This window comes from Hyla sarda, chromosome 12, assembly GCF_029499605.1.
Source record: "Hyla sarda isolate aHylSar1 chromosome 12, aHylSar1.hap1, whole genome shotgun sequence".
Lineage (NCBI taxonomy): Eukaryota > Metazoa > Chordata > Amphibia > Anura > Hylidae > Hyla > Hyla sarda.
The window spans coordinates 4,560,162-4,580,333 of NC_079200.1; the positions used below are offsets into that span (position 1 = coordinate 4,560,162).

Consider the following 20,172-nt stretch of genomic DNA (forward strand, 5'->3'; position numbering starts at 1 on the left):
GGCGAAATCGCGGCATCCCGAACAGCTTACAGGACAGCGGGAGGGTCCCTACCTGCCTCCTCTGTGTCCGATCGCCGAATGACTGCTCAGTGCCTGAGATCCAGGCATGAGCAGTCAAGCGGCAGAATCATCGATCACTGGTTTCCTATGAGAAACCAGTGATCAATGATAAAGATCAGTGTGTGCAGTGTTATAGGTCCCTATGGGATAACAATGATCAGTATAAGAGATCAGTGTGTGCAGTGTTATAGGTCCCTATGGGATAACAATGATCAGTATAAGAGATCAGTGTGTGCAGTGTTATAGCCCCCTATGCTATAACACTGCAAGAAAAAGTGGAAAAAAAAAGTGAATAAATATCATTTAACCCCTCCCCTATTAAGTTTGAATCACCCCCCTTTTCCCATAAAAAAAAAGTGTAAATAAAAAAACATATATGGTATCACCGCGTGCGGAAATGTCCGAATTATAAAAATATATCGTTAACTAAACCGCTCGGTCAATGGCGTACGTGCAAAAAAATTTCCAAAGTAGTGTATTTTTGGTCATTTTTATATCATTTAACGATCAATAAGTCCTATCAATGCAAAAATGGTACCGTTAAAAACTAAAGATCACGGCGCAAAAAATGAGCCCTCATACCGCCCCATACACTGAAAAATAAAAAAAGTTAGAGGGGTCAGAAAATAACAATTTTAACCGAAAAATGTACTACGTAGAAACGGAAGCCCCCAAAAGTTACAAAACGGGGGGGGGGGGGTTTCTTCCAATTTTGTCGCACAATGATTTTTTTTTTTCCGTTTCACCGTAGATTTTTGGGCAAAATGACTGACGTCATTACAAAGTAGAATTGGTGGCGCAAAAAATAAGCATCATATGGATTTTTAGGTGCAAAATTGAAAGTTATGATTTTTTAAAGGCAAGGAGCAAAAAACGAAAATGCAAAAATGGAAAAATCCTCTGTCATTAAGGGGTTAAAGAGGCAGTGAAGAATTGTGTGTCCCCGGAGGTATGTGCAGAGGCGCTGCTGCTGCTGCATTCTGACTGATTGGGTGACTACATACGGTCAGCCAATCAATCAGCATGCAGTGTACAGTGGCGGGCCCCCAGCGGTCAGTGAGTGATAGACACAGTCACTCACTGACAAGCAAAAAAAAAAAGGACAGGGCCCTGAAGCTCCGGGCCCCTTACAGGAGTATGGGCTGTACCCCCCTGATGGCGGCCCTGGCTGCACTACACTGACACTACGGTCTTCTTGAGTTACCTTCCCATTTGTTTCCCGTCCTGACTGGGGTCCTGCTGGGGTCCATGTCTGGTTAGTCTCCTTGTCTTGGACACTATCCCAGTATGCTGTAGCATGCCTTCTTTTCTAGGTCGGTCCTTCTGGTTCTTTAGGCCTTAGTGATGGTTGAGGTCTTGGGCATGTGTAGAGATCCTGCCCAGACTTCTCTGTGTGGGGCGGTCTTTCTGTTCCGCACTTCTTCTTGTCTCAACACGGAAGTTTGTCTCCCGGAGCGTTTGTTGGCCAGTGGGTTTACATAACCCTTCAGGTGTGAGTCTTCCAGGAGACGCAGGGACCTCCGATTCCCATGTCAGCCGCTCTGGGTTTCGGGACGCTCCTTTTCAGGGTCTTCTGCTCCTTTTTGGAAGTTTTTCCTTCTGTGTACATCTTCCAAGTTACTCAGGAACCTTACCAGGGGCAAGTAACAGGTGTGGGAAATATAAAAATCACACCTGAAAGCAGATAAAAAGGAGAGAAGTTCACTTAGTATTTGCAGTGCGTGTCTGTGTGTGCGCCACACTAAGCATGGACAACAGAAAGAGGAGAAGAGAACTGTCTGAGGACTTGAGAACCAAAATTGTGGAAAAATATCAACAATCTCAAGATTACAAGTCCATCTCCAGAGATCTAGATTTGCCTTTGTCCACAGTGCGCAACATTATCAAGAAGTTTACAACTCATGGCCCTGTAGATAATCTCCCTGGGCGTGGACGGAAGAGAAAAATTTATGAAAGGTGTCAATGCAGGATAGTCCGGATGGTGGATAAGCAGCCCCAAACAAGTTCCAAAAGATATTCAAGCTGTCCTGCAGGCTCAGGGAGCATCAGTGTCAACACGAACTATCCGTCAAGATTTAACACCTTAACTACCACGGACATAAATGTACGTCCTGGTGCGGCGGTACTTAACGCACCAAGACATAAATTTGTGTCCTGTGTATGACCGCGAGCATCGGAGCAGTGCTCGTGTCATACACGGAAGGTTCCGGCTGCTAGCAGCAGCCGGGGACCCGCCGGTAATGGCAGACATCCGCGATCGCGCGGATGTCCGCCATTAACCCCTCAGATGCCGTGATCTGTGGCAGTGCGCATTTTCAAATAGATGATCTGATTGCCCGCAGCGCTGCCGCGGGGATCCGTCTCCTGCTCTGGTCTGAGATCGAGCAGACCAGAGCAGAAGATGACTGATAATACTGATCAGTGCTATGCCCTATGCATAGCACTGAACAGTATTAGCAATCAAATGATTGTTATAAATAGTCCCCTATGGGACTATTTATAATGAAAAACTTAAATAGAAAAAAATATCCCCTCCCCACAATAAAACTTGTCAGTTTTTCCCATATTATCCCCAAAGGGTAACCATCAAAGGCTAGCACACAGGAGGAACCCAGACAGAATACCATGAAATTATCTTTATGGACCTGAGGAAGGCGTGAGAGCACGCCGAAACTCGTTGTCCAGTTGTTACTTTTATTCTTAATAAAAAAAAAAAGTTCCTGTGTACTATTGGCATCTTCGCATAATTTTACCATCACAGTAGCGATTGGAGGCTAGAACCCCCGCATTTTCTGCACTCCCTCTACAATAAGTGCACAAAGGTAATACCATGGCACGTTCCATTCAAGAAAGAGTTGATATGGGCAGTGTGTAGTGCCAACTTCATGCATCTATTAATCTAGTTGTAAATAATTTGTGTTAAAAATATTTTTTAAACTTTTCACCCATTGCACAGAAATTTGCAACTCTTTAAAGGGGTACTCTGTCCCTCCACATCTTATCAGATAAGATGTCTGATCACAGAGGTCCTGCCCCTGGGGACCCCGCGATCTCTGCTGCGGCACCCCAGACATCCGGTGCACGGAGTGAACTTCGCTCCGTTCTGTATGACTAGCGATGCGGGGCGGAGGCTTGTGACGTCACGGCCATGCCCCCTCAATGTAAGTCTATGGGAGGGACGGTATATGCTGCTGCCACTAGGAGGCTGACACTAGGCAACAAAAGAAGTCGGCCCCTCCCAGCAGGATAGACCCGCCCACTGACTCTGAGCTATCAGTTTTAGCTTTAATGTCTGTAGGATTCAGACACAGGTCTGGAGTTCTCCAGACCTGGTCTTTTATTTCCTTATTTTTTTTTAGTTTAGGGATGTGTGTATATAGTGTATATTTTTAGGTGGGGGCTCAGGAGCATAGCACTAACTGTTACCACATTTGCGAAGATGGGGCACAGGCATAGAGTTATGCACTGTCAACCCCTTCTTGCCAGTTTTTTTCCCTAGGAATCTATCTTTTATTCAGGATTCTCAACCTCTGTAGCCCCCCCTGTTTTGGGCTTGCTCCATTTTCTTTTATTCATGGTCTTGATGTGGTACGGGCCGTTTGGATTTACCTTTCGGTCACTTCTTCCTTTTGCCAGAGTTACTTACGGAGGGTCGTCGTAAGGGGCTTCCTGCTTTGATGGCAGAACAGATCCACTGCAAAATGGTCGCCGTTTTGGAAGCTTACCGATGCTAGGGGAAGACTCCTCCTTTCCGGGTCTGAGCTCATTCCACTCGTTCCTTCGGGGCCACCTGGGCTGTCTGCAACAAGGCTTCGGCCTTACAAATCTGTAAGGCGGCCACCTGGTCGTCCTTGCACGTGTTTACAAAGTGTTACCAGGTGCATACTTTTGCATCTGCTGATGCCGGTTTGGGTCACAAGGTGTTGCAGGTGGCTGTGGTCCAGCCTTCCACCTGAGTTACTTGGGTTTTTTCCCACCCTGTGGACTACTTTGGTACGTCCCACAGTCTCTGGAGCCGAATGAGAAAAGTTGAATTTTATGCTCTGAGGATCCATTGGGGGACACAGCATCCACCCATTTGTTCTGGTGTCCTTCGTTTGGTTAATTTTTGTCTGTGGTTTCCTCAGACAGTTACTGTTTTTTCTTTCCCTGTCGGTCTTATCCTACTGCTTTGGGACTAAACTGATGGCTCAGAGTCTGTGGGCAGAGTATATCCTGCTGGGAGGGGCCAACTTTCTTTTGTTGCCTAGTGTCAGCCTCCTAGTGGCAGCCGCATACACCCACGGTCTTTGTCCCCCAATGGATCCTCTGAGAAAGATTTTACACAAAAATCTCCTTTTTCTAGACAACCCAGATATCATAGCTGTTCTAGAGATCACAAGTGGTTGTTTCTGCTGCTGAGTCTGTGGTCAGCTCATATCGCCAGGGGCTTCTGGTGGTCACATGATCACAGTTTCCCCAACAACAACTGTACAAAGCGGTGCATAACATGGCACCCATTCAAGCCAAGGGGAAGCCATGTGACTCATGATCCCGTCACATGACACAATCCTTCAGTAATACTAAGTAGATCTAGTTCTATGACGGAAAAATAGAAGAATTGCAATATTAATGCCTAAGGAATTGTCTTAATTCTTATTTTTTTTCCCCTTTAGGTGGCAGCTCCTCCATTGTCTCCGTTCCCCAGCATCAGACAGCAGGCGGTTTCACCCCGTCGCGTGTCTCAGCAGCATTCCATATATGTGTCTCCACATAAAAACACGAGCTGTCTCACCCCGCGCTCTGCTGCACTTCTATATAAGTTCAATGGAAGTCCTTCTAAAGTAAGTTTACTATTTAAAAAAAAAAAAAGTTTTGCTGAACTTTAACCTCTGGTATTGCTGAATAGCAATTGCCATAATAGAAACATTAGAATAATAATAATTTACCTGATGACACTATGTTAGGGCAAAAACTTGCAGTTTCTATTGGTTTGGAATGCATTTTGAATTGCCTATGATTTTTTAATAGTTTTCGTTTCCATCTTTTTTGGAGAGAGAGAAACAATTATGGCTTTTTTTTTAATTTCAGTGTTTAACTTGCAGGATAAATAATAAAATGTCATTTATCGGATCGTTACTGACATGCCGATATTAAATATGTGATATTAAATATATATTTGAATTAATATATATTTAATTAAATAGTTTTTTTTAAACTTTTATTTTATGTACAATTTATATACATATATGTATATAGATGTAGAGAGATAGATATTTATATATATTTTTTTCCTCAAACAAGGGGAATGACAGCAATTACCAAATCACTGGTAAAATATCCTGCACTAGTTTTCTTGTGCATTGTATTCAGCCTGTCCTTATAATGCTACACAGACACCCATGGGAAGCCTGGGGGACTTCACAAGACCCTCGGATGCCATGGAAATCGCAGGAGCCAAGGGTCTGTGCTGCAGGTAAGCGGCACACACATGATACTTATATGCAGCGGTCATGATTTGACCGCAGCATGTAAAGGGTTAAATTACCTGGAGGGATTCTAGTAGTTACAGTGGGAGCCCAGTTATGGTACTAACGGGCAATCTCTCATGATCTCTGCACAGGAGAGCTGCTAAAGCTTATTTTAGCACACAGCAGGCTAGAATAAATACCCTTAAATGTCCTCTGGGGAACTAAACCCATAGGTCATCCTTTCCCTCTCATCTACCTATTTAATTGTCTAAATATCATTCCTTAACTAAATAGAGCAGTTTCCCCTCTTTCACTTGTTATTTACATGCAAGGAAAATACATCATCCTGCCATCCTCTCTGTATCTGTCCAAATCCCTCTCTGAAAGCAGCCCCCACCCTCCTGAGAGAGAGAGAGAGAGTGAAAGACCATGTGGTTTCTGCCCTGCACAGATGAGTCATGCTCCCTTTAGCTGGGAGATGTGTGCAGCCTCAGCCAATCAGACACTGAACTTCTCTCCTCACAGAGCAGGAGGGTGGGGGCTGCTTTCAGAGAGGGCCATTTTATTTTATAACCCCTTAAGGACCAGGCCCATTTTGGCCTTAAGGACCAGGCCAATTTTATTTTTGCATTTTTGTTTTTTCCTCCTCGCCTTCTAAAAACCTTTTATATTTCCATCCACAGGCCCATATGAGGGCTTGTTTTTTGCTTCACCAATTTTCACTTTTACCATAAAATGTACGCCGCAACAAAAAAATATTTATGTGGGAAAATTTAAAAGTAAACCGCAATTTAGCACATTTTGTAATGTTTTGTTTTCACGCTGTACACTTTACGGTAAAAATTACGTGTTCTTTATTCTTTTGGTCAATACGATTAAAATGAGACCCATGTTATGCCTTTTTATAATTAAAATTGCCCTATTTTGACCACCTATAACTTTCTCATTTTTCCGTATAAGCGGCGGTATGAGGGCTAATTTTTTGCCCCTTGATCTGTAGTTTTTATCGGTACCATTTCTGCTTGTATTTTTATTTTTTTAGGATTAAAATGTTCAAAAAAAGTCCAAAATTGCTGCTTTTTTTGTTTGTTGTTTGTTTACGCCGTTCACCGTATGGGTTAATTTAACAATATATTTTGATAGTTTAGACTTTCACGCACGCGGCAATATAAAATGTTTATTTTTTTTTACGCTGTTTTGGGGGCAAAATGGGAAAAGACTGATGATTAACATTTTTTATGGGGGAGGGGATTTTTCACATTTTGTAACTTTTTTTTAACCCTTTAATAGTCCCTATAGGGGACTATTTATAGCAATCATACTAATACTGTTCAGTGCTGTAGTTAGGGCATAGCACTGATCAGTATTATCGGTGATCTTCTGCTCTGGTCTGCTCGGTCTCAGACCAGAGCAGAAGACCCCTGGAGAAGGACAGAGGCAGGTGAGGGGACCTCCGGCTGCCATGGTGGTTGATCGGATCCCCGCGGCAGCGCTGCGGGCGATCCGATCATTCATTTAAAGTACCGTACTGCAGCAGATGCCGTGATCTGTATTGATCATGGCATCTGAGTGGTTAATGGAGGACATCAGTGCGATCGTGGATGTCCGCCATTACCGGCGGGTCCCTGGCTGCTGATAGCAGCCGGGACATGCCGCGCATGACACTAGCATTGGTCTGGTGCTCGCGTTCATGGCGGAGCGTAAATATATGTCATAATGCGTGAAGTACCACGGCACCATGACGTACATTTACGTCCATTGTCGTTAAGGGGTTAAATATGTACAGCACCCCTTAAGACATAGTCATTAATGGGTTAAAACACGACAAAATCTTTAGCGTGCCAGCATTTAAAGTGGAAAAAAAACGATAGTACCAGTTACTGTGCGCCAATCCTGACATCATTCTTTCATTCACAGAGCCTAGAAGATATCAACAGCATGATCAAACAGGACCACAGGAGTCGCAAGCGAGCGATAACCATCGACAGCGACCCCGAATCTCCCGCCAAGAGGATGTGCGCAGAGAGCGACGACGTGCTGATAAAACGCCTCCAAGACGTTGTGAGCGAGCGGGCCATCCGTTAGCTGTTGTCTCTTTGTCTGACGTTTTCATGTACATTGCACTGTTTTAATAGCTGCGTGTTCTTCTGCGAGTCTGTGCAATCTCTATGTATTTTTTTTTTTTATGCAGCATTGTAGCCATTTTAATCTTTTATATTCTCTAATGCTATTTTTTTTGTTTTTGTTTTTTTACAGGTTTAACCCCCTCCAAGCAGATATGTTTTTAAAATTTTATCTGTGTTAAAAAGTTAATTATTATGCTGTGCATCATGGAGAACTCTACTAATGCAGTGGTCTCCAAACTACATAACTACAACTTCCACTTTATACCAGTGTTTCCCAACCAGGGTGCCTCCAGCTGTTGCAAAACTACAACTCCCAGCATGCCCGGACAGCCTTTGGCTGGAGGCACCCTGGTTGGGAAACACTGGTATATACAGATACATTTCGGCCTAAGATATTCACTATATACAGATAAGTATCGGCCTAAGATATTCATTATATACTCCCACTTTATACCAGTGTTTTCCAACCAGGGTCCCTCCAGCTGTTGCAAAACTACAACTCACAGCATGCCCGGACAGCCAAAGGCTGTCCAGGCATGCTGGGAGTTGTAGTTTTGCAACAGCTGGAGGCACCCTGGTTGGGAAACACTGGTATATACAGATACATTTCGGCCTAAGATATTCACTATATATAGATAAATATCGGCCTTATATATTGAACTAAAGGTGGTCTGGGCATGCTGGGAGTTGTAGTTTTGCACAGTTTGGAGACCGCTGTACTTAAGGATGCCTTCTGTCCTTGTCTACCACGTTGCACCTATTCCTGTTAATCTGCTTGAGATGTGAATTAGTTAATGAACTCTTACTCTATTTTTATGTTATAATTTTGATATATAGCATTATAGAAAAATTTAATTTCTCCCCCAGCGTGGCAATATGAAGCGTGGCCCGCTCTCATGTGCTATGAAAATCAATGAATTAATGGTTTTACTGTTTTTTACTGTTAAACAGAAGTTGTTTTTTAGATTCAGATTTTAATTGTTGTTACAGTGTGTAAAAAAAAAAAAAAAAAAAAACAAGATATATGTATGTTAAAAAAAAGGACGTTACGTATGCACAGTTGGTGCACCCCCTTTTTTTATTTAGAGACGTAAGGCTATGTTTACATGCCGAAAATGTGTGGAATGTCCCTCCAGAAAATACCAGGGGACATTCCGCACATTTACTGAAACAGCGGCACTAGGACCGCTCGGAAATGCGTCATCCCCATAGACGGCAATGCATTTCCAAGCGGATTCTGCAAAAACGTTGAACAGATATAATGTTCCTGCATATGCCGGAATGGGGATGTTTCTGGCGCAGAAATACTGCTGTGCGCACAGTGCAGCAATATCCCATTGAAATCAACGGGACCTCTACTACAGCAGGATTTCCGAGCGGAATATTCACTAGGAAATTCGGCTGTGTGGACATGGCCTTAGTGTCGTCTAAAACAATATTAGACATGCTATCTAGACATGTGAAAAGCTCCTGGGATTCGCTGCGATCGGTAGTTACAGCGGGGCTAAGTGCTCAGCAGAACTCTCCTCTTCCCCGGTTGTCAATCAAATCCGACCCTTTCGCTGCATAAGTCTATGGAGTGAAAATGGTCAGATTTGGAGGCCAGCTGGGGAGTGAAGAGTTTTGGCGCGCACTTTACAGCTTATAAGTTGCCACAGCGGATCTTGACTTTTGACATGTCTGGACACTGACACTAACTTTTTAAAGGGAACCTGTCATCACTTTAACGCTGGCTGAACCACGTGTCATCAGGGCGGTCCCGGGCGGCGATTGACAGATCACTCAATGTTTTTGGTATAGGCAGAGATCTTTCAATCAGTTCTGGTGGTGCAGTTAAAAGCTGCCGGAGTCCGCTCCGATGACTCGTGGTTCGGGCATCATGATGGCAGGTACTCTTTTAGGCTATGATCACACTGCAGAAATTCTGCGATTCCACCCCAAATTCTATTCTGCAAAGATTGCTGCAGGATTTATGCAGTTTTTCAGAATTTCACTGTGTTCAAAACACAGGATTCTGCCGAATTTCAATGCCCCAATGTAAATCGCCATGGAATTCTGCAAAATTTAAAGACCTGTTCAATGTTTTTGCAGAATACAGAATTTCCACAATGAAAATTCTGCTAAGTGAATGTGGCAGTGAAATCGTCATTTAATAGATTGTGCTGTAAATTTTGCGCAATATTCCCGCGGTAATCTGTTCGGAAATTCTAGCATGTAAATATGGCCATACTGTCATTTAAAATAATATTAGACATGTCGAAAGCTCCTGGGGACCTGCTGCGATCGGTAGTGCACAGCAGCGCTCTCCTCTTCCCCTGGCTGTCAATCAAATCTGACCCTTTTTACTGCATAAGGCTATGGAGTGAAAAAGGTCAGATTTTCAGGTCGGCTGGGGAGTGAAGAGTTCTGCCATGCACTTTACAGCTTATAACTTGCGACCGCATTGGATCTTGACTTTTGACCTGTCTGGACACCGATACTAACTTTTTAAAAGGGAACCTGTAACATCATTCTGACTAAACAAGTCATCAGTGCGGTCTCCGGCAGTGGTTACAGATCACTCACTACATATATAGGGTATAGGCAGAGATCTATTAGTCAATGCTGTTGGTGCTGGTAGAAGCTTTCGGAGACTGCTCGGATGACTCGTCGTTCAGGCTGCATGAAAGTAATGGCAGGTTCTCTTTTAGGCGATGTTCACACAGCGGAAATTCTGTCATTCCTTTCTGTAAAGCTTGCTTGTAAATTTTTCCTGTTTTGCAGAGTTCTACCGAAATTCAAAGCCCCCTTGCCTTATTCCACTCGGAAATTTGGCTGTGTGAACATGCCCTTAGTATTAAAGGGGCACTCCGGTGGAGAACATTATATCATTTTTGTAAATTAAACAGATTTGTAAATTACTTCTATTAAAAAAGTGTCCCTACAGTACTTATCAGCTGCTGTATGCTCCACAGGAAGTTGTGTAGTTCTTTCCAGTCTGACCACAGTGCTCTCTGCTGACACCTCTGTTTATGTCAGGAACTGTCCAGAGCAGGAGCAAATCCCCATAGAAAACCTCTCCTGCTCCGGACAATTCTTGACATGGACAGAGGTGGCAGCAGAGAACACTTTGGCCAGACTGGAAAGGACTACACAACTTCCGGTGGAGCATACAGCAGCTGATAAGTACTGGAAGGCTTAAGATATAGAAGCCATATACAAATCTGAATAACTTTCTGGCACCAGTTGATAAAAAAAAAAAAAAACTATTTCCATCCACCGCAGTACGCCTTTAAGGGCCATGCGATTCCCAATACTGATTGAAATGCCCATAATGCTTTTTATTGTTTACCAGACACAGCGCCATACATCTTGTAGTGGCCATGCCTGGTACTGCACAGTCATCGGTGTGCATGCTGGGAATGGGACCCTCGTATTCACAACCGATCATAAGAACAGTCTGTCAGTATTGAAGTCCTGGGAAGCCCCCTTGTTTGCAGCCTATCAGTGTGCTAGGAACCATTGTCATCACGGCGACAAAGTCCTAGCGATATATACATGAATTAAGCATTAGCGTTTCCTGTTGTATTAGACTACTGAATTATTGTTCTGTATTATTACAAATCAAAAAAAAAAAAAAAAATGGATGCCAGCACTTTGCATTAGGTGATTGGTCCACTAGGCAATGTTGTGTAGCATCTACACACCCTGCGTATTTGTGTACGTATTAAGCATACGCCTTATATGTGTGTGTATACTTTATTTTTATGAATGGCTGATAAGAATATGACTTGGAGTAATATCTGAAAGACTCCTGTAGTTGTGTGGGTGGGGGGTGTTTTTGTTTATTTTTGGGGCGGGGGGGGGGGTTGGGAGCCTGTTTTATTTGCACAATGTTTGTACATATGTACAATAAATGTTATTCCTGCTTTATTCCTTTTTGTTTTTATCGTTTTTTTGTTTGCTCAAGAATACACGTGTAAGGTTTTTCCCAATTAGGGTGTCTCCAGCTGTTGCAAAACTACAACTCCCAGCATGCCCGGACAGCCAAAGGCTGTCCGGGCATGCTGGGAGTTGTAGTTTTGAAACCTCAGGAGGCACCCTGGTTGGGAAACACTTGCTCTATGTAATTTAATGACCCAAATGAAGTATGTCTATTGTTTGACTTTACTGCATTATTTCGGATACAAGTGCAAAATCTGTGGAAGATTCTGTTAAAGGGGTACTCCGGTGGGGGAAAAAAAAAAAACAATTTAATTCAACCTGTGCCAGAAAGTTAAACAGATTTGTAAGTTACTTCGGTATGTATCGGCTGCTGTATGCTCCACAGGAAGTTGTGTAGTTCTTACCAGTCTGACCACAGTGCTCTCTGCTGCCACCTCTGTCCGTGTCAGGCACTGTCCAGAGCAGGAGAGGTTTGCTATGGGGATTTGCTCCTGCTCTAGATAGTTCCTGACTTGGACAGAGGTGTCAGCAGAGAGCACTGTGGTTAGACTGGAAAGAACTACACAACTTCCTGTGGAGCATACAGCAGCTGATAAGTACTGGAAGGATTAAGATTGTTAAATAGAAGTAATTTACAAATCTGTTTAACTTTCTGGCACCAGTTTATTTAAAAAAAAAAAAAGTTTTCCAGCAAAGTACCCCTTTAAGCGTAGGGTCACACGTGCCGTATTTTGCTGCTGTGTATTTTCCTAACTATTGATGGCAATGGGTAGCAAAATCTGCTGCATTAAATATGTACATTGAGATATTACACTTACCTTCCTCGCTCCTTCTGCTGTTCTCCTGGTGGTCGGTCCGTGCACTGCAAGCTCAGCTAATCGGCTGCCGCAGCGGTATCCTGCCTCAGTGTCTGATTGGCTGTACACGTGAGGAACAGCCTACTCGGTAGTGAGGAATTTCCAGACTGAAGTGACACATAAGACAAGTTTGTGAGAGAGTAAATTTTGCTGGGATTATTAGCACCTTACATTCTAGAACAACCAATCATATATATCATTACAAATATTGATTTATTACAAGATTACGCACAAGCGAGGACAAAACACCATACATGCCGTGGTTATTTATTTATCACGTCTGTAACAACTCAAACTAAGAAACGAAATATTTATACTGCACAGTGAACCCTATTAAAAAATAAATAAATAGAAAGTGTCAGAATTGCTGTACAGGGGTCCCTCAACATACGATGGTAATTCGTTCAAAATGAACCATCATTACTTGAATCCGTCGTATGTTGAGGGATCCGTTCAATAATAATATAGAAAAATATACTCTCGTTTCCCCACCGCTCCAGACTGTCACCGCTGTCCTGGATCGTCGCTCTCAATCGCTGTCATCACGTCGCTGCGCACGCCGCTCCTATTGGATGACGACAAAGGAGAGTGATGGCCATGCAGCGGAGCATGAAGAGGACGGTCTGGAATGTCGGGGACAGGAGCACACGGGGCACATTAAACCGCCATCCGGCGGCAGCTGAAGCAGGCTGCGCTGCCAGATAGCAGTTTATGTGATGGCCCCGACATAAAAGCATCGCATGTGGATGCTGCCTTCAACATGCGATGGCCTCTGAGAGGCCATCATATGTTAAAATGCTCGTATGTCAGGTCGGGGGATCAGTGTATTTGGTCACACTCCCCCGCCTTAAGATGAAGGTGCTCACCAAACAGGTCAGGGGTTAAGTTGTGGTGAAGTACAAAGCAGGGTTAGGATATAATAAAATAGAACAAAAGCTTTGAACATTTCAAGGAGTTTAATAAATTCCATCATCAGAAAATGGAAAAATATGGCACAACTGCAAACCAGAAGATAAATTGTTAGTGCTGGTAAATGATTATAAGTAAGAGATAATAAAACCGGCTGTATCCAGTGAGACCGTTGGGCCCTAATCTTGCTGAAGAGCCAGAAGTCCCGCAATGATAACGGCTCCAGCAACACACGTGACCACAGACTGCACAGTCCTCAGTACAAACTCTTTCAACAATGGTGAGGCTGGAATTACACGAAGGTTTTTTTTTTTGCAAAAACGCCAGTTTTCCCGCATGGCGTTTTTTCAGTGAAAAAATGCCACGTCCAGATGTAAACGTCAAACTGAAAAACGCTAAGTGAATCTGGCATTTTGCATTTTTTTTTTTTTTTTTTTTTATCCTTTTGGCGTTTTTCAGCAATTTTGGGCTCAGAGGCTGGATTTTCATATCGCCCAACAAAACCTAGTTTGGCGTTTTCATCCCATAGAAGTCTATGGAAGAGCAAAAACGCCAAGAAAAACGCTATGTTGGTTTAAAATTTGTGTTTTTTCAGGCGGTTTTTATTCTTTTTTGGACTTTAGCGATCCAAAATAATTATGGAGATACCTTTTTTATTAAAATTTCGTAGGGTACCATAAAAAAAAAAAAAGCAGTAGTAATGGAAAAAAATTGTATCTAAAGAAATTTTTTTTATTACGAAATGTTTATTAATTTTTAAACAGGGATCAATTTATGTGGACTGGTAAAGCACTAAAAATGTAGCTGACAATAAAAATGTAGTGTGTGTGTTTTTCACTATTTTTTTTTACTTTTTAAGGTAGTACTACTACTCCCAGCATGGAACACACTGTTCCATGACGGGAGTAGTAGTACCTGTACTTATTGACAGATCGCCAGGGTTTGTTGCAATCCTTCTGTATAATTTATAGATGCGGCAGCCGCTCTTCTATGGTCCCCTGCACTGACGTGTGTATATATATATGTATATGTGTGTATGTATATATATATATATATATATATATATATATATTTCCAGATAGGAATGTGTGTAAATATACGGCCATGCAGGGGACCATAAGAGAGCGGCCGCTGCATCTATACATTATACAGGAGCATCACAGCGGGTGTCAGGAGTGATACCCACAGTGATCTTTCCTTAACTACAATTACTACTACTCCCAACATGGAGTACACTCTGCTCCATGCTGGGAGCTGTAGTACATGCATGAATATAGACAGATCGCATCATGTGTCAGAAGTTACACTCGCTGGGATCTGTCTATTAATGCAGGTACTACAGCTCCCAGCATGGAGCAGAGTGTGCTCCATGTTGGGAGCAGTAGTACCTGCAGGTAAGAACAGATCACAGAGGATGTCACTCCGCCTGACACCCACTGTGATCGTCCTGCCTATAGCAGAGATGGAGCGACTGTATACATCGCTCGCATCACTCTACTATGCCCCGGGCCGGCCACACATTCATTCATCTTTTCCTCAGAGCTGTGATTGGCTGCAACTATCCTGCCAATCACAGCTCTGGGTGGAAAATATGAATGAGTGATGTGAATAGAACAACAGAGTACAGAGCAGAGGTGCGAGCGCTGTATAGAGCCGCTCCATCTCTGCTATATTATGGACGATCGCATCGGGTGTCAGACTGACACCCGGGGCGATATGTCTATAGTACAGGTACTACTACTCCAAGCATGGAACAGTGTGTTCCATGCTGGGAGTAGTAGTACTACATAAAAAATGTGGGGGGGAAAGTTACACACGCTTTATAACAATATTTATTAAAATGTTGTTATAAAAAAATAAACATTTAGTTAAAGGAGTAGTCTAGTAGTGATCAACTTATCCCCTATGCTAAGGATAGGGGATAAGTTGCAGATCGCGGGGGGGTCTGACTGCTGGGGCCCCCGTGATCTCCTGTACGGGGCTCCGACAGGCAATCTCCGGCTCTGCCATAGCGATGTATTGATGGGGCGTGTCGGCCACCGCTTTGTGCGGTGGTTGACACCCGCTATCTGGCCGGAGAGCCGGGGCCCCGTACAGAGAGATCTTGGGGGGCCCCAGCGGTCAGACCCCCCACAATCTCAAACTTATCCCCTATCCTTAGGATAGGGGATAAGTTTTTCACCACTGGACTACCCCTTTAAATACATTTTTACATCCCTACTGCATTTATTTTTTTTTGTACCCAACTATTTTGTAAAAAAAATAAAAATAAAAAAACAAACACCAAAGGGGCCAAAAAAGGCAAATTCCACACAAAAGTAAAAACGCCAAAACGCAGGGAAAAACTGGCAGTTTTTCTGGCGTTTTTAAGCAAAAAAAAATTGCAGGGCAAAAATCTCTGTGGAATTCTAGCCTTATGCTGGCAGTGGATGAGTATAGAACTGGATCCCGATGTGGTAGGTAACTGTGCCCTACCAAGACAAGGCTTTCTGACCAAACTGGCAATCCGGGCAAGGAGAAAAATATTCAGGGAAGCAACCAAGAGGCTTGTGGTGACTCTGGAGGAGCTCAAGATCAACAGCTGTGGTGGTAGAATCTGTCAATAGGACGATTACTAGGGGTGTCCTCTACAAACCTGCTCTTTATGTAAGAAGAAATCCCATTTGGCGTTTACCACGAGCTGTTTGGGAGGCACAGCAAATGTGGGAAAAGGTTTTCTGGTCAGATAGCTTCAGTGCCAACATTGCCCATCACCCTGAGCACACCATCACACCCAACACTGCCCATCACCCTGATCACGCCCAACACTGCCCATCACCCTGAGCACACCAAACACTGCCCATCACCCTGAGCACACCATCACGCCAAACACTGCCCATCACCCTGAGCACATCATCACACCCAACACTGCTCATCACCCTGAGCACACCATTACATCCAACACTGCTCATCACCCTGAGCACACCATCACACCCACCCAACACTGCCCATCACCCTGATCACACCTAACACTACCCATCACCCTGATCACACCTAACACTACCCATCACCCTGATCACACCCAATACTGCTCATCACCCTGAGCACATCACACCCATCACTGCTCATCACCCTGAGCACACCATCACACCCAACACTACCCATCACCCGAAGCACACCATCACACCCAACACTGCCAATCACCCTAAGCACAACATTACACCCAACACTGCTCATCACCCTGAGCACACCATCACACTCAACACTGCCCATTTCTTTGTAAAGGATCGAATATGTTATATTTTAATAGCACAGTGAATGGCATATATTCAAAACATACAGCCCGTATACGGGAAAATAAAGTTTAATCCCTAGAGGACACAGGACATTCATGCACTCTCTCATTATATGAAGCACGCTCAGGAGATGAGTGTGCGTCATAGCAGCCGGGACACATGAACAATGCCGGACATTAATCCTTTAGACGCTGTAATCAAAGATGATTGCGGCGTCTGAATCAGTTGATGGTAAAATCACAGGGTCCTGATCAACTGAGAGGATGTGTGGAGGGTCCTTACCGGCATATGCCCCATCCCATCAGATCGGCGCTCTTTAAGTGCAGGAAGCCTCAGCAGCCTGTAATAATGGAGGGCTGATAACACTGATCAGTGCTTGTCTATGACAACATGTTTGGTATCACCTTGTGATATCTTTCAGCTATTAAAATATAACATTATTGATCCTGTACATTGAATGGCAAAACAATGCTAAAGTCCAAAATTGCTGATTATTGGCAGCCTGTAGTAATGGAGCACCAGTAACACTGATCAATGCTGTTCTATGGCAGGCTGTAGTAACAGAGCGCCGATAATACAGATCACTGCTGTTCTATGGCAGGCTGTAGTAATGGAGCACTGATAACACTGATCAATGCTGTTCTATGGCAGGCTGTAGTAATGGAGCGCCGATAACACTGATCAATACTGTTCTATCAAAGCTTCTCCTATGGGGACTAAAAAATTGTGGCTAAAATGTTAAATGTGAATAAGCCCCTCGCCAAATAAGTTTAAATTACCCCTTTTTCCTAAGCAATGAAATAAAACAAAACTTATATAAATTGGGTATAATAGCGGACCTTTAATTTTACCATAAAATGTACGCAAAACCAAAAAAACTATTTGTGTGGGGAAATTGAAAAGAAAACCTCAATTTTGTATTTTTATGGTAAAACTATTGACCAAGAAAATAAAAAAAATGTCAATTAAAATGATACCCGTATTAACATGCTTTTCTAATTTTGTACTGGATTGTTCTATAACCTGGACACCCCGACGCCTTAAGTGGCTTTGAAGCAAGCGCAGGAGCTGCGCTCACTTTAGAGCAGTGATGGTCGGCTACCATCAGTAGCCTGATTCTCACTGGTTATGACGCTGCCCAGAAATTTAGCCCTTGGACACTGTGAGCAATGCTGATCACGTCGTCTAACGTGAAAGTAAAAATCTGTGGTAGCTCAGAGCAGCTTACCGAACCCCCGCGATGTGATCGCTGATCACACTGTGTAAAGCATTATACAGTGAATGCAATCTAATGATTACTTATAATAGCCTCCTATGGAAACTTAAAAAGTGTGAAATAAAAAAATCTCTAAAATTAAATAAACCCCCTAATAAAAAATGTAATTACCCTTATTTTAGGATTTTACAAATAAAAAAAATATATAAAGAAATTGTTATCGACGAGTGCATAAATGTCCAAACTACTAAAATATAATGTTTATGATCCTGCACGGTAAAAAAAAGTGTAGATGTAAAAAAAAATACCAAACACCAAAAATACTGGTTTTAAATTGCATAATATATCAGAAAAAAAAAAGAGATCAAAAAGTCCCATCAAAACAGAAATGGTATAAAAACTACAGATCACTGCACTGCGTACCAATTTTGTTAAAGTTTACTGTTTTTTGAAAGTAGTACAATAATAGAAAAACTATATGAATTTTAATCGCGTTGACCTACACAATAAAGATAATGGATCATATTTACCATATAGTGAACTGCGTAAAAACCAAACCCAAAGAAAAATTGCAGTTTTCTTCCGTTCGCAAATAGAAATTTTTCTGGTTTTGAGGTACATTTTACATAGTACAATTGGTCACGTAAAAAAACAACAAGTCTCATAGGTCTGTAGGTGGAAATAAAAGCGTTATGGATTATAAAAGGAGAAGAGGAAAAAAAATAAGCAAAAAGAAACATTTCCTGAGTCCTTAAAGCGTACCTGTCAGATCCATCAAAAAAACATTTTTTTTAGTGTGCACTCACAGCTGCCAATCAAGAAAGTGTGTCCATGACATAGGTGATGACTCATGGACACAGCAGGACTAGTATGTGTCCAAACAGGCGGGGGGCAGTTGTGTGACTGGATTTTTCAGTATGAAATACTGAAAATTTTCTTATGAAAGCAATTGCAAAATCTATTGGTTATACATGCTTTACAACATACCAAAAGTTTTTGTATCTGACAGTGCCCATTTAAAAGGGTTTGTGCACTGCCCTGACTTTCGAAGCTCCGCTCACAGCGTCCGGAAGTTCATTACTCCGAACGATGTGTGCGGGCTTCTGTGTTCGCGGCTGCCGGGCGTGACGTCACGCCCGCCCCCTTGTGATGTCACGCCCGCCCCCTCTACCAAAGTCTATGGGAAGGGGACGTGACAGCGGTCGCGCCCCCTTCCCATAGATTTTCGTTGAGGGGGCGGGCGTGACGTCGCGGCCGCGAACACGGAAGCCCGCACACAGCGTTCGGAGTAATTAACTTCCGGACGCTGTGAGCGGAGCTCCGAAAGTCAGGGCAGCGCACAACCCCTTTAAGGGGTTGAAATTGTCCATTTCTGACCCCTATAATTTTATTTTCCCATATACGCGTCTGTGCGAGCGCTTTTTTTGAGCAGTGATCTGTAGTTTTAATCGGAATCACTTTTACATACATGTGACTTTGTGGTTACCTTTTTACTTTGTTCCTGGTATATGAAGTGACCAAAAATCAGTAATCTGGACCTTGTTTTCCTTTTTTATGTTTACGCTGTTCAGAGCACAGGATCATTAAAGGGGTACCACCAATCCATAGAATAGGGGATAAGTGTCTGATTTCAGTTCAATCGGTAATCTATATGTACAGTCTGGCAGACCATATGAGAAGATCGCTGGAGCCCAATGAAACAGGTGAGGGGACCTCCAGCCGCCATCTTGACCCATTGGACCCCCATAATCTAACTGCCGGTAGTCCAGTGAGTACCCCAAATCGCTTGTTCTGATCACTGTGTCGGGTGAGCACAGAACACCGCAACTTATGTGTACGTCGCTATGCATTACGCGTGTCCTCTAGGGGTGGAGTATATTTCGCACCATTGTATATTAATTTTTAGTTATTTGAAGGATTTATTATGTGATGGAGTCTCCAGTCGGTCGTTTCCCTCACGAGTCCTCGCGGTTCCTCTAGGGGTGGAGTATACTTTTATTATTATTATTATGTGGAGTTCTCTCTCTCTTTTATCTCCGGTCATTTTCCTCATGAGTCCTCGCGGTTCCTCTAGGGGTGGAGTATATTGTATAGTATTATTATGTGGAGTTCTCTCTCTCTATTATCTCAGGTTATTTCCCTCACAAGTCCTCCTGGTTCCAAGGGATGGAGTATATTGTATATTATTATTATGTGGAGTTCTCTCTCTCCCTCTATTATCTCCGGTCATTTCCCTCACGAGTCCTCGCGGTTCCTCTAGGGGTGGAGTATATTGTATAGTATTATTATTATGTGGAGTTCTCTCTCTCTATTATCTCCGGTTATTTCCCTCACGAGTCCTCGCGGTTCCTGGGG

The 20,172-nt window shown here is 43.1% G+C and overlaps 1 protein-coding gene and 1 long non-coding RNA gene across 6 annotated transcripts in view; one reads left to right on the forward strand and one right to left on the reverse strand.

Moving 5' to 3' along the window:
- The window catches only part of RBL1 (RB transcriptional corepressor like 1), a 60,478-nt gene extending 52,390 nt beyond the window's left edge, over window positions 1-8,088 (forward strand). For 2 of the 5 annotated variants that reach the window (XM_056549366.1, XM_056549364.1), the window contains 2 exons: window positions 4,716-4,883; window positions 7,428-8,087. In XM_056549366.1, coding sequence (XP_056405341.1) covers window positions 4,716-4,883; window positions 7,428-7,595 — 336 coding nt within the window. In that variant the 3' untranslated portion in view covers window positions 7,596-8,087. Of the gene's footprint in view, window positions 1-4,715; window positions 4,884-7,427 lie in introns of all 5 variants that reach the window. The other 3 variants (XM_056549363.1, XM_056549362.1, XM_056549367.1) reach the window with 3 other exon arrangements.
- LOC130297106 (uncharacterized) lies at window positions 802-20,155 on the reverse strand. The gene is made up of 3 exons (XR_008849396.1): window positions 19,304-20,155; window positions 12,379-12,524; window positions 802-1,734 (listed from the first exon to the last, which is right to left on the reverse strand). It is a non-coding gene; the product is annotated as an uncharacterized LOC130297106 (long non-coding RNA).
- Window positions 20,156-20,172: the final 17 nt, after the last annotated feature.